General features: G+C 37.2%; 1 protein-coding gene across 1 annotated transcript in view; it reads left to right on the top strand.

The window, feature by feature from the left end:
- The window catches only part of AGBL4 (ATP/GTP binding protein like 4), a 1,221,291-nt gene that overhangs the window by 886,326 nt on the left and 318,995 nt on the right, over positions 1–15,970 (top strand). Inside the window, exon 7 of the mRNA XM_032217563.1 lies at positions 11,986–12,075. Coding sequence (XP_032073454.1) covers positions 11,986–12,075 — 90 coding nt within the window. The remainder of the gene's footprint in view (positions 1–11,985; positions 12,076–15,970) is intronic.

The raw sequence follows: 15,970 nt of genomic DNA on the forward strand, positions 1-15,970 counted from the left end.
TTTTTCCAGGCGGGTAAAAAAGATGCTGTTGCTTTAAGAGTTATATTAGTTTTAACCAATAGATTCCTTATAGCCCTGACACTTTTCCACCACCCTCTGGCTCTTGCATTAATCTAAAAGAAATCAAGGGACTTTAATGAAGAGAAGAGAAGTGCAGGGCTGCAGAAGGCCCAAAGAATTTCTTTCAAATCATGCACCCTCTAATGGATATATAAGGAGACAGAGAATTCTCTTCAACAAATGAATAATCCCTGTGAACGTACTTCATAAAGCAGCATTTTCCTCTTGCTGTTATGAGCAATGCAGCCATTTTTAAAAATGCTTTTCCTGCTTTGACTGGCACTTACAGTAGGTAGAAGAAGCTTCTCTGTGTGCCCAGGGCCTCTGCCATTTACTGGCCACAGCAGGCTGAGATGTAAAATGTGTCATCAACACAAATTGTGGCAGCTCTTCGTCTCATCTTCATAAATTGCTTGTGTGACATACAGTTCTTTGCTGAGACAAATTGTTCTTTGTTTCACATTTGAATGTATAGCCACCCTGTATTAAATTCTCCTCTGTTACTCACATATAAGGTGACCAGATGTCCCGATTTCAGCGGGACAGTCACACTTTATAACAATTTGTCTCGTGTCCCGGGGCGTTTTAAAAAAGTCCCGATTTTCTGGCTTCATGTTGAAAGCCCAGTGGATTTGCTTAAGAAATCCTAACTGGGGCAAGACAAAAGACACTCTCAATAGAAATGACTCTCAGGGGTGACAACAATCCACTAAAATAATAATATTAAAACAGTAATTACAAAAACAGGAGCAACTGTTATGAAAATTATTATTAAAAAATAAAGAATAAAAATGGAGTTATTAAGTATATTAATTGCAAGCAACCACAATACAATACCTCGGTCCTTCTTTCATTAAACTGACATACCTAATTCCAAGGAATTAACAGATTCTTGCTCCTGGGGAGGAAGCTATGGCAAATCTAGACAGCATCCTAAAAAGCAGAGACATCACCCTGCCAACACAAAGACCATCTAGTCAAGGCTGTGGTTTTCCCATTTGCAATGGATGGCTGTGAAGGTTGGACCAGAAGGAAGGCTGAGTGCCAAAGAATGGAGGCCTTTGACTCTGGTGCTGGAGGAGACTCCTGCATTGAGTCCCTTGGAACTGCAAGGCTATCCAACTGGTCAGTCCTAGAGGAGATCAACCCTGACTGCGTCTTTAGAAGGCCGGATCCTGAAGAGGAAACTCAAAGACTTTGGCACCTAATGAGAAGGATGGACTCCCTGGAGAAGAGCATCATGCTGGGGAATGATGAAGGGCAAAAGGAAGAAGGGGATGGTAGAGAAGGAGGTGGCTAGAGGGAGACACGATTTGCAACTAAAAACAACAACCCAGTTCCAGCAACCTTCTTTATATGGTTTTAGCCTCCTATTTTTCCTAATCTTCTTTGTCACTCTTCTCTGCACTGAGCCTCAACATCTGATCACCAGGGGGTTGAGAGTTTATTGGGTTTTGTAATGGAGTTTTACTTCAGTAAATTGTCCAGAGTCATCATGAATGAGTTGGGCGGCCATATCAATTTTCTTAATAAATAAATAAAAAATTTAAAAGAAGCAATGAATCAAGGAGAGAAGTAACCTAGAACTAAGGAGAAACTTCCTAGCAGTGAGGACAACCAGGGGAACATCTTGCCACCAGAGGTTGTAGGTGCTCCATCACTAAGGTGACAAGACTTAGCGACCTTTTTCACATTAGCTACCATTGCAGCATCCTCATGGTCACGCGATCAAAAAATGTTTTAATTAATTTTTTTAAATTTTTGATTTAAAACAAATACAACATGCTATAAAAAGTGTATCAGTTGGTTACAAATAGACTTTGTGCATCTCTTCCACAGTCAACAAACATAATTCATGTTAACTCAAACATTTTAACTCAAATATTCATACATATCACGATCATCATATATCCATTTTCATTTGACTATAATTATTATTTAATAATAATAAAATAATAATAATAATAATAATTGAACTATTGAATTATTAATAGTTGAACATGAGGAAATTCAGGCCAATTGCAAAACCCAAAAAACAATATCACAAGCGGAAATAACTGATATTCAAGACACAACTAAAGACATTATAGTTGAACTCCCAGAAGAAGCTCTCGGGGAGGAAATAACATCACCACCTCTAGAACCAGTTATCACTGAACCAAGTGATGAACTAACTCAAAAACAAAAGAATTGAAGGATAAGATCATGGAGCATTTTCTGCTTAATGAGGAAAGGCAACGTTTACCATCACTAAAAACTGTGCCTAAGAAAATTTTGGCCCCTATCATGAAAATGGTTAATGCAGTGTTTTCAACAATTGAACCGGGATCCATCTTGGAAACAAACCAGTTAATGTACAGCGCAGCTGTAATAGTCACTAATGAACTAGGCATTAAAATTAAAGTACCTAGTCACACAACAGAAAATGCATCAAAGCCAAAGTGGAAAATCCGTTTAGAACAAAAAATCAAAAATTAAGGGCAGATGCTAGTAACTTAAAGAACATGCATAAGCAATGGCTTAAAAACAACAAAATCATAGATCAGCTAATCAGAAGATATAGATTGGATACAAGAAACATCAATGAAGCTGTAGAGATTGTAAAACAGCAGATAACAGCAACAGCTAGAAAAATAGAAAGATATGAGGCACGAATCATCCAATATAAACAAAATCAGCAATTTCGATCAGACCAACGGCGTTTTTATCAAAGTCTTAATGTGAATGGTGACACCAAAAGTGAAAAACCAGAAAAGCAGGCCACAGTTGAATTCTGGAAAGAATTGTGGGAAAATGCAAAGGATTACAACAAGAAAGCAAAGTGGATACATGACTTTGAGAAAAGCATTGGCAACAAACAAATGCAAGTATTAGAAATAACAACTGAGATGGTCAAAAATCGAGTTAAAAAGGTAAAGAATTGGACATCACCTGGAAAGGATCAATTACATGGTTTCTGGCTCAAATATCTGACCGGTTTACATGCAATATTGGCCAGGCAACTGAATGAAATTTTACAAAAGGGCCAAATTGATGAATGGTTGACAACTGGAAAAACATACTTGATTCAGAAAGATGCAACTAAAGGAACAACACCTGAAAACTACAGACCAATAACATGCTTGCCAACAACCTTCAAATTACTCACAGGCATTATTGCAGATAACATGATGGATTATTTGGAAACAAACAACATCTTGCCAGTAGAGCAAAAAGGCAACAAAAGAAGGAGCAGGGGCACAAAAGATCAGCTTCTAACTGATAAAATGATATTAGAAAATTGTAAGAACAGAAAAACGAACTTGAATATGGTCTGGATTGATTACAAAAAGGCATTTGACTCACTGCCACATAGTTGGATCATAAAATGCTTAGAAACAACTGGCATTAGCAAAAATATTACATCCTTTACTGAAAAGGCGATGAAACAATGGAGAACTGAGTTGGCAGTAGGGAATGAGATCTACGGAATGGTTAATATCAAGCGAGGAATTTTCCAGGGTGATTCACTTTCACCTCTTCTCTTCATCATCGCAATGATCCCACTATCAGTAATCTTAAAAAAATGAAATTAGGCTACCAAACAGCCAAAGAAGCTGAAACATTTCTCATTTACTATATATGATTTGAAACTCTATGGAACGTCAGAAATAGAAATCCAATCATTGACAAACACAGTCCGAGTATTCAGCACCGATATTTCAATGCAGTTTGGCATGGAAAAATGTGCCACTGTATCCATAAAAAGGAGCAAAATCACTGCATGTAAGGGAATTGAAATGCCCAATGGCCAATTAATTAAATGCAAAGAAAATGAAGCCTACAAATACTTAGGCATTCTGCAGTTGGATAACATCAAGCATGGAGAAGTAAAAACTGTTGTCAGGTGAGAGTACACCAACAGAGTTAAGAAAATTTTGAAATCTAAATTGAATGGTGGAAATACAATCAAGGCCATAAATACCTGGGCAATATCAGTTATAAGATACACAGCTGGTATAGTTAACTGGACACAAGCTGATTTGGACATTTTGGACCGAAAATCCAGGAAACTAATGACAATGCACTACAGTTTACATCCACGTGGTGATACTGATAGACTATATCTGCCCTGAAAATCAGGTGGCAGAGGATTATTACAAGTGAAGCAAACAGTTGAAGAAGAAAAACATGCACTGGCTGATTATTTAAAAGAAAGTCAAGAATATCTATTAATCGAAGTAAAGAACAAAAATCTACTGAAGGCCCAACAGACGAAACAAGAATATAGAAAAGATGTGATAAAATCAAGAATGAAGAGTTGGCAGAACAAAGCACTGCATGGCCAATTTCTGGAAAAAAAAAAATGAAGTGGACAGTGAACAAACTTCGTTATGGTTAACAACAGGTACATTAAAGAAAGAAACAGAGTCACTAATCCTGGCTGCGCAAGAACAAGCTATCCGCACAAATGCCATTAAGGCCAAAATCGAAAAATCCTCTGATGATGCCAAATGCAGACTTTGCAAAGAAGCTGATGAAACTGTTGATCACATACTCAGCTGCTGTAAAAAAATCGCACAGACTGATTATAAATTGTGGCACAATTCAGTAGCACAAATGATCCACTAGAATTTGTGCAAAAATTTTAATATTAAAACAGCAACAAACTGGTGGGAACATCAGCCTGAAAAAATCACTGAAAATCAGATGTTCAAGATCTTGTGGGATTTCCGTATACAAACGGACAAAATACTGGCACATAATACACCAGACATCACACTGGTTGAGAAAAACAAGGTTACAATCATAGATATTGCAATGCCAGGTGATAGCAGGGTCGCCGAGAAGGAACATGAAAAATCGCAAAATACCAGGACTTAAAAATCGAAATTCAACGACTATGGCACAAACCAGCAGTGGTAATTCCAGTGGTAATTGGCACACTGGGTGCTATTCCAAAAGCACTGGAATTACATTTAAAACAGTTAAAAATTGACAAAATCACCATCAGTCAAATGCAAAAAGCCGCACTGCTTGGATCTGCACACATATTACGAAAATACGTTACGACGTCCTAGGCCCCTGGGTGGGGCCCGACTAGTAACCAATGCCAAATCCGGCGAAACAACTGGCCGCTGTGATACAATTGTATAATAATATAATAATAATTTTTGTTTCTTAAATAATACATGCCCACACCAGTGGGAAAAGAAAAAAATCAAAAGAGAAACCAAAAAAAAAAAAAAAAAAAAGGAACACAGGTATATATTATTTAAAAAAAAAGTATATCAGCTGGTTACAACATGTTTTGGTGCATCTCTTCCATTAATTCATATTAATTCAAATATCTTAACTCAGATGTTTACCATATTGACATCATTATACCTCCACTTTTAGTTGACTAGTTATTTAAATATCCTTCATCCTTAAATATGCCAAAAATTTAATCCATAACCACATGCTGACATTTCATTTACTTGTTTGTAGAATCCTCTATTAACATCAAATCCTCATATCCTGTTTTAGCTGAACATCCATAATATTTAATACCAAAAATTCCATCTTCCATGCAGTATAGTTTATTATCATTCTCCCTTCTTTATATTTATCACATCATAACATTTTCCCCATATTAGTTAACATTTAACTGTATATATTTTATTCTATTAGTTAACATTTAACTGTATATATTTTATTTCTATTTTTAATAGTGATAATTATTGTGATTAATAACCTTTGTATATGGTCCAAAAATATTTCCAACCTTCCCTTCTCATATCCAATTATTATTTATCATATCAAATCCACATTATATACATTACTATCAATATCAATTATTATTCAGCTATGTCTATTACAAATAAGAGTAATTAGATTTAGCTAATTTTAAATTGTATTCTTCCATCTATCAGCCTATGTCTATCCAATAACAAAAACTTCTTAGTCCTATTGACATTCGCGGAACAGGTTTACCAAATGTTTTTATAAGCAAGTCCAAACAGGAATATCTTCGTACCTTTTTGCTCAGGATGCCTCTGATGTAATAATAACGTTGTCCTCGGCTTGTTACACTTTTCAGTTTGTTTTTCATTCTCAAGGGTGGTATTGAAAATTCTGCAAATGATGTTTCATAAAGTATAGATTTTTTGATGCTTCTCATTCCTCCTGCGCTCTGTCTTTTGAAATAAATCTTCTGTATGGCTGCCCCCCTTTCAAACGTTGCATCTCTTTCTCCCTCCGAAGTAAACCAGATGCCCAGCGTGTCAGTAAGTTGAAGGACTTCATTTCTGACATTCTTCATTGTATTTCAGGAACATTCAAACATTCAATGTTCTCACTTTTTTCTTCATATTTTAATGTTAAATCCAATTTTTTTTCAAATCTTTCATATGAGGCAAACAACTTTTGAAATGCAGAGAAAATCATCTGAAACGAATCACTTGAAGTGTATGTAGTCGCCATGTTGTGACGCAGCTAGAAGCTTTAAAATATTTGCAAGTAAGAACACGCTGGGAGCTGTGCGATCTTATCTGATCTTAGACCAACACAGCCAAGCAATAAAAGTGTCAGATTGTGAAAAGCCAGATTGTAGTAAATTGGTTTACAGCCCACTTAAGAAGAGTCAGAGGGAATGTTGAAGTAATCTTTCCTTTCCACGTAAATATCATTAAAAGCATTTAAGAAATAGGGTAACCACCGGCCATAAATCCATTAAAAAAAACCAATTCGCTGCTAGATTTTTCTGTTCTTTGGCTTCAATTAGCTTAAGTTTTAATGCGGACCGTATCTCTTTGAGTAATAAAATCAGCTTACCAGTTGAAATCACTTCCACCATTCTTAGGGGCAACCTGCAGTTTCGGTTAGCTTACAGCTAATCCAGAAGGAGCTGGCAAAAGAGGATAAATTCCAAGCCCCCAGAGACTTGCGAACGTCTCTGAGGTCACTGGATCTCCCCTAACCTTTCACTGTCTCTTCGGGACAGCTAGGATCGGAAACGACCCATCCAATTTCCTTCGGAATAGGGGAATTTCAGGAATAGCCTGAAACTCCGTCTTCTCACTGCTAAGTCCCGCCTTCTTCCCGCGATCAAAATTTTGATGTTTGGCAACAGACTCGTATTTATGATGGTTTCAGTGTCCTGGGGTCATATAATCACCTTCTGACAAAGTCAAATGGGGAAACCAGATTCACTTATGTTACTAACTTATCAGCTGCCGTTATTCACTTAAGAACTGTGGCAAGAAAGGTGGCATAATGGGCTTAGTGACCAAAGTTACAATGGCATTGAAAAAAGTGACTGATGACCATTTTTCACACTTAGTGACCATTTTCACACTTAGCGACCATTGCAGCATCCTCATGGTCGTGTGATCAAAATTTTGATGTTTGGCAACAGTTACAATTTATATTTGTAAATTGTAGTTATGTTGAAATAAAAAAAATATTACAATACTATTTTGCATTGTATGAACATTTTTGTTGCTCCGTATAAAATTTTTAATCAAGCCCCCACCCCCAGTCAAAGGTGTCCCTCTTTACCAATCTGAAAATCTGGTCACCTTACTCACATGCAATTTACATTAGCAACTGAAGACTAAAAACAGTGAAACCACTTATAAATATCAAGGCATTTGCTTAACTTCATAGCTAAAATGTTGATGTTTCCAGATCACCTTTGCGACTGAGTGTTTAACAGCAGTTTAACTAGTACTATTGTACTAGCACAAGTATTGTGTGTGTGTGTCTGTGTGTGTGTGTGTGTGTGTGTCTGTATGTAGGGGGGTGATATTGAATTGTATACCCTGAATCTCCTTTTGAGGCATTTTTCCTCCTTCATTTTATACCACGTATTATTTGTAGGACGCATACATTTTGGAGATATTGAGAATTGTTTCTAGCTTTCTGGGATTATCCGACAAATTTAACAAGATGATGTATGCCTTTCAGGAGACATATTTGATGTTCCATTTATTCTTAGCATTGGCACTCTGAGGGGCACAGAGCTTTATCTATACTTGTCTTATAAATAGAAATGGAGGGAAGGAGGCAAAAGGAGCAGCCGAAGGAAAGATCTGTCTACTAAACTTCATGCTACAGTGAGAATGCATGCAGGTGACATTAAATACCACCTTCTGCTCATTTAATTGTGCATTACTGTAATCTTGCCTTTTGGAATCAAATAACGTGCCACTCATCTTCCTGTTTCCCATTCCATTTGTGGAGCCTATATTTAAAAAAAATGCAGATACCTATGGTTAATCTAAATGCAAAACCCGACTTGTGATGGGAAGGCATAAACATAGAAGCCTTTCTGTGCTAGTTAATTCCCTCTTCTTGTAGGGCCATTGGGCTCGACAGTGTCAGAAAGCGGAGAGGCAGAAAGGTTAGCTTCTTAGACTGATTAAAAACAAACAAATCGAGAGTGGAAGAGGAGAAAATCGTCTCACTCAAAATTGCTTTGCCGTTTTTGACTTTCTATATTTGATAACAACTCTCCCTCCCCCTCCCTTCCCTTCTCTCTCTCCTCCTCTCTCTCTCTCTCTCACACACACACACACACACACACACACACACACACACACACAAAACAAACAACAAACCCAAAACCAAAAGATATTGATGGTCTTTTGCTTGACAACAGCATCCCTTCTCCAGGTTATTAAGTTGAAAATGCAGTCAAGTATTAATGCTGAAATTGTTTGCATGGTTTCCCTCCTCTGCACCAAGGACGTTCAGCCGGGAAGGAGCAGAGGAGTTATAGACTGTGTTAGAGGGGAGGATGGGAGTAATGCAATGGTTAGAATTACAGGTGCTCTTTTGTTGTTCCTGGATCAAAAACAGGTCAACCGATTTTGACTGGCAATCTCAGGCTGTTGGTCCCTAGCTACTTAAAGCACCATCATAGTTCATCACGTTATATACTCTTGGAAAATGTTAGATAATGCAAATGCACAAAAGGAAGACAACACAGTGAAACAAAGAAATCATATGCCTGTTCTGTGAACAGCATTGTCACAGTGATATGTGAGATGCATTCAAAATGCTGACGTAAGAATAATTTATAATATACTCCCTAATCTATAAATTACAGATGTTTACATAATTCTATAAATTGATTATGTTTCCCTATAATCCTTTCCTCTGGCCAGCCATAAGAATTGAATAACTATGTACTCTGTGTAGTTAGGAATGAGGCAATAGTTGTGCTAATTTCTTATTACCCTGTTTTGGAAATTCTGCTGTACATTAAAGTGATTTTTGCAAATGAAAGCTAAAAGCTAAGCAAAAGCTCCAGTCTGTTTTGCCTAAAGATGATTACTGCATTCGCTATGTTTTACTAAATGACAAACCAATTTGTTACCTGCCTGCATAAACATTTGCCTGTATTAGAGCCAGAAATGTTTTATTTTTATTAACACAAACTTTTATCTTCTTATGAAGACACAAAGGTGCAATAAAATTAGCATGCAAATACATTGCCTGATTTGCATTTTCCCCCACGGTCAGCAGAACCAAAAGGAAAGAAAATCAATTGTCTATTAGGTCAGTTTCATACACATCAAGAGCTTAAATTAGATCATTGTAACGACTCTTCTAATTTTCAGGCTGCCAAATTCATATGAAATGGTAGTAAGTAGCCCAACTTTCCATCATTTCAGCAGCAAACAGAAGCCACCACAGAATGCCTGTTCTAAGATAGCAAATGATGTGGCATACAATGAATACAAAATCAGTATAATGTGCTTACGCATATGGTGATATTATTGTTCTTTATGACTGGATACAAAACTCCAGAACTCTTTCAGTTATCATACTGTATGATGTCCTAGCCCCCCAAAATAAGTTAAACAATTCTTCCTGTTCTTAACTTTTAATGAAAGATCATAGCTCAATTTTTTTTCCTGGCAGCTGGACAACCTGAGCTTTGTTACTGATGTGCTGCTGTTTCTTATTAGTGAAGTGAATAGTGATGGTACAGAGTTTTCCCTTTTCTCCTTCCTTCTCCCTCCAATCCTTCCACGTTTTAAAAATAATCTTGTACAGTCCAGCATCTAGCTGTCACAATTCTTATCTTTCTTTCTAGCTATTGTCCCAAGAAAGGATTTGTTATCTAACTCTCAAGTAAATAAAGGAAATGAATTCTTCCCCAATGCACCAGCAACAATAAACACAGAGCAAAATATCATATCTTTTATTGAATGCTGAATGCTATTTCTTGATAACAATATTTGTGTTGTTCTTTACATTGTTGTCCCAGGAAGCTGGATATTTGTTGAACCTGGCATGCGGGCCAGTTAATTATTCAATTAAATCAATTGAACATTTCTTGAATATCTTTATGCTACATGCTAAATGAGGACCCAGATTGTTGGGGGCAATATGCTGACTCTCTGTAAACCGCTTAGAGAGGCCTGAAAGGCCTATGAAGCGGTATATAAGTCTACTGCTATTGCTATTGCTACAGAAAAAAGGGCACTTGAAATTAAAGTTTTCAAAACCCGGTGCATGGATTTGTTCTAAGTCCATGAGTTTTAAAGGATTATAATCAGGACAATCAAAAAATCATGACCTCAAGGATAAATATAGTTACATTGACTAACACAATTAGGACACCCCAAAGTTGGACATTGCTAGTGAGAAGGTGAAACAAAAGATGGGCACTGTTGTTGCTAGGGAAATATCATCCATCAGGACTTCTTATCTATTAGCACAGCTGACTCCTGGCTCCTACTGTCCTTCAGGGAAGGTTACTGCCTTTCACTGTTTGTGTCTGGCTCATCTTCAGAGCAAAAGAATTTTTAGTTTTCTAGCCACCAACTAATGAAGGTCAATCTGGGGCCATATGTATTGTTCTTTTATTACAATTATGCACCCTCCATTTGAGCAACCCTTCTCTTCTTTTCATTTAAAGGTAGCATACAAGATTGAAACAGCCAGTGAAAATATGTTTGTTTCTTTTATACAAGGAGGACTGATTGTGATGATTTTTTAAACTTTTAAAACTTAAAATTTATTTGAATATTAAAGTTTGAAAACTGGGAAACAATTCAAAAATTATACAATAAACTAATCCAAATTTGTACTGGAGACAAATTCCTTGTTTCTAACCACACTTGGCAAAAGTATCTATAATTCTGCTAATTAAATCCAAAAATTACTTCTTAAAGCAGAAACCCCATAGTAATTGTTGGTATAAGTTTGTGTACATTTACTAGGGTGGGCTGATAATGCATGGCATATGACTGTTTTTCAAAAAATACCCTGTTGTGTGTTCACCAGTGTTAAGAGATTTGTTGGAACTGAGGACTGAATCTTGATTTCCATTGATCCAATGCCATATTCTTCTTTGAAAAGTCCAAATGTCATAGAACCTGATTTTTTCTTTCTCCTCACAAAATTCTTCCAAACTTTAACAAGCGTCTTTTGTAAATCCAATATAGGAAAGATTATCAAGGGCATTCTTTTAGTTGGCTGGGAAATCTGAGAGTTGAAGTTCACAAGTCTTAAAGTTGCAAGGTTGGACACTCCTGGCCTAAACCAATAATGGGGAATGTCTCGTTATGGACCATTGTTTCCCATAAAGCTTCTTATCTGGCTTGCCAAAGACATTTCCCCCCTGAAGTTCTATATCTTGGTTCTATGGATCAACAGTTTTCTAAACTCCTTGTATTTCTTTAGGAAGAAAAGCTTAGTCTTAGTCAAGAAAAACTGTCTTAGTTGAAAGGTTTTGACTCAAAAGAGCAGTTGCTTGAAATCTTGCTTATTCTTCAACGTTTCATTGGAAAAAGGAATAAAAAAGGCAACTAGAAATACACAAAACAAAGGCATCAGTAACAGCTACCCTTCAAAATTCACAGTTCCTTTATTTAAGGTCAGATAAACATAGAAAAAGGAATGTCAATTTCATGATTTTTTTTTAAACCCTCTTTCTTTCTTCAACAGTGAACCTTCGTCCTGGAGCAGAACAGAAAGTGGTGTTTATTACGGCCCGTGTCCATCCAGGGGAAACACCGTCATCTCTTGTATGCCAAGGTATGCCACTTATGTATTTCAATGAAATTCAGGAACAGAATCTTCTTTCAATATCTCTGTGTGAAACGTGTTTCTAACCATTATATTTGTTAGCCTCTTTACTTAAACTTGCAGGCTTGAACATTTTAGTTTACATTTTAAATAGGGATGATTTGGAACTGCACCATCTTTCTGCCACCTTATGGCCATCAGGATTAGCCCTAGAAAATCCCAGTCTGAAATTTTGGAGGTTCTGCTTCCAGTCAGTGTGCATGACTGTAATTTAGATAAATCTCAGTAGACTAGTATTAGGTGTAGAAGTAAATAGGGTTTAAACCAGTCGTGGGATTCAATTGGTGTAACAACCGATTCGCTGAGCGTGTGCTTCGCCAAACACACGGTGTATGTGCACGCAGTGAGTTTAAAAGTTTACCACTCCACCAGTGCAAAACAGCTGAGGCACGGCAATCCGCTCTGCCATGCCTATCAGTTGGGCTTCAGAAAAGGGAATATAGGTGAGTGTTGTGGCCCAGCAGGAGCTGTTGGAGCTGCCAACAGACTCCGATAGTGAAGGACCCCTTGAGTCAGCTCTGGAAGATGTGGAGGACCCTGGGCAGGATTTAGACTCCGAGCAGGGACCAGAGAGGCTGGTTGGCTACCAGGAGGCACCTGAGGCATGGAGCAGTGGGAAAGATCGAAGGGAGTCTGTCTCTGACTCAGGCACTGGAGCAGTGGTGAAGATCAAAGGAAGTCTGTCCCTGACGCCAGGCAGAGGAGGGGGAGAGAAGTGAAGGCAGCAATTACGGCAACATAGGAGATAATCAGGCTCAGGTGGTTGTGATTGGCTCCTCCCAAGAGAGTATATAAGAAGAAACTTTGGGAGGAGACCTTTTGCAGGACACAGCCGTTATACTAAGCTGGAGAAGCTCTTGTGTGTATCTTTTATCTGTGGGAGTCTGGGTTGCTGCCAACGTCTTGTCTGTGAGTTATTACTGTGAATAAAGTGTGGCTAACAGTAAGCTTATGTCGGCATTACTCACCGGATGGAGGGGGGTCAGAACAGGTGAGTATAGTGCAGGGGGGGCTGGCAGGCCCAGCTAATAGTTGGAGCTATTGGTTTGCCTGAACTGGTCCAAAACTAGTAGAATCTCACCTGGTTTAAACTAAGCTTAGTAACATATTACTGAATGAATGTTTTTGACAAATTCTCATTCGGTAATGAGTTGCTGACAAAACAAACCCTGTAGCTGGTAAGACTGTGCTACAGCGGGAATGCATTCCTATATAAGATTATATGAAATGGCTCCAATCTTATATAGCCATTAACAGAATGGAAGGGAATGGCCTTCTTAGTTCATACTAGCCAGACAAGGACTGTGAATTGTGACACTTCATAAGTTGGTTTGTCTCTAAGTATCATAGAAGTGAAATGTAGATAATTATGTTACCTGACTTGGGAATTATTGTGAAAGGGTAGGTAAAATTATGCTGAATGGGGAGGAAAATAATAAAGCATGGAAGAAAATAGCTGAGAGTAGTTATGGGTTTTTTGCATTTTTTTAAATTAAAGCATTACATTCTTACAACACAAACATGAGCATGGAGAAGTGTATTAGAAACTTGCTTGTTAGCAAATATTGCATGCTTGACTTGTTTATAAATGAAAGGACTGGAAGATGGTGGATTTCCATCTACAATGAACCACTGGGCTTACTGTCTCTTGACAGTCTCTTACTGTCTACATATGACTTTCTATTAATATTGCAGCAAAAGTGTAAATTCAGGGTATATAATATATGTATTTTGCTGAATCTATTCTGACTCTTAGAAAACAGCTTAGAAAATCACATAGCTTTAATACTGTTGGAAGCACTGTTCTTAAAACTTTGTTTCTGAGCCTAGAACACTTATTTAGCTGAACAACATACAGGCATTTATATATGGCACCATGAAAAAAGTGTTAACACACATGTCTAGTAGTAAACTCTGTTAAGAACTGTACTGAACAGCTTTCTGTACTGACAATGATAAATCTAATCTGTACGAGATGTCCCAAATAGGACTGAGTTCAATAACATGTCTCAAAGGTATTAACAGATTTCTCATACTGAGGACAAATATAACAATCATGACTAATAGGTATAGTAATATTACCACTTTAAAAAGTCTCTGTGTTAGAAGAGATAACTCCAGTTGAATATATATATATACATATACATATACATATAACATACATACATACATACATACATACAACATACATACATACATATATATATATGTGTGTGTGTGTTTTATTTGTGCTGATAAATAAATAAAGGGAGACTAGTATAGATCTATTTCAAGCTATTTAGCTCTCATCAGCTAGCCACACCCTTATGGGATTCGAACCTGTGCTGTATTGCATCTTAGGCAAACGTCTTAGCCATCAAGCCACAGGTCTCCTCCTTATCAGCTGAAGCCAGGGAAGAAGGTATATATTAGTGTCACAACCCTGGTAAGCCCCAATTATGGGAGGAAGCTAACTGCTTCCAACATCTGTCAATCGGCTCGTCACAAGAGTCCATCACGACAGAAACCCAATATTTTTTTTTTTGGCTAGCTGATGAGAGCTAAATAGCTTGAAATAGATCTATACTAGTCTCCCTTTATTTATTTATCAGCACAATAAAAAACACAAATATAACAAAAGGCAACAGTAAAAATATTGGGTTTCTGTCGTGATGGACTCTTGTGACGAGCCGATTGACAGATGTTGGAAGCAGTTAGCTTCCTCCCATAATTGGGGCTTACCAGGGGTTTGTGACACTAATATAATATATATATATATATATATATATATATATATATATATAGATATATATATATATATAGTAGGTCTCTAGTTGTTCGGGTTTTCTCCCGCGTAGAACAACTAGAGACCTACATACTAACACCCGCGGAAACCTCAGAAAACATATATATATGTTCAAGCTAAATAGCTTGAAATAGATCTATACTAGTCTCCCTTTATTTATTTATCAGCATAAATATAACAAATGTAACAAAAAAGGCAACAGTAAAAAATATTGGGTTTCTGTCTGGATGGACTCTTGTGACGAGCCTAATGACAGAGAGTGGAAGTGTGACCTTCCTCCCATACTTGGGCATACCAGGGGTTGTGACTTTAAGTATGTGTGTGTGTATATAATATATATATATATATATATATATATAGATATAATATATATATATAATATATATATATGTTTGTGTGTGTGTTTTATGTGTGTATGTGTATATATATATATATGTATGTATGTATGTATGTATGTGTATATGTATATGTATATGTGTGTGTATATATACATATATATATATAATATATAATCTCCATATCCATATCCACATCCTTATCCAATGCTCCTTCATTAAAACCAATAAAGAAACCACTCAACTCCATGTTTCAGAATTAAGTGTACTTTTACTGATTACAAATGATGAGAAGCAAAGCAAAGCTGAATCTGAATAAAAAGGCGCGAAAGCAATAGATATCAATACATAATTCATTCCCCTCCCCTTGGTACCCCAGTCCATAGTCCAATCATAATTCACCCAACTGTCAGGTGGGAAACATCTTCAAAAATCATCATCAGGATGTAATGCTGGACAGTTGGCCTCGACGGGAAACTTTCCTCCTTCCACATGCGCAAAGAGATGGTGAGAATAACTCCCTATAACAGCCTCCAGTACAGAATGATTCCCCCCAAATACCATGCCCTCCCTCCCCGTTTCAATGGCAGCCGAAAAGCAGCAGCAAAGCAGAGGCTGACATCCGGCCCTCCTCCAGAAATAGACGCTCACGCCTGCAGAAACGAAAGAACACAGACAAAAAACGAACAACATGACATAGAAGAGAAAAAGGGAAGGGGAAATT

Source organism: Thamnophis elegans, chromosome 5, assembly GCF_009769535.1.
Source record: "Thamnophis elegans isolate rThaEle1 chromosome 5, rThaEle1.pri, whole genome shotgun sequence".
NCBI lineage: Eukaryota > Metazoa > Chordata > Lepidosauria > Squamata > Colubridae > Thamnophis > Thamnophis elegans.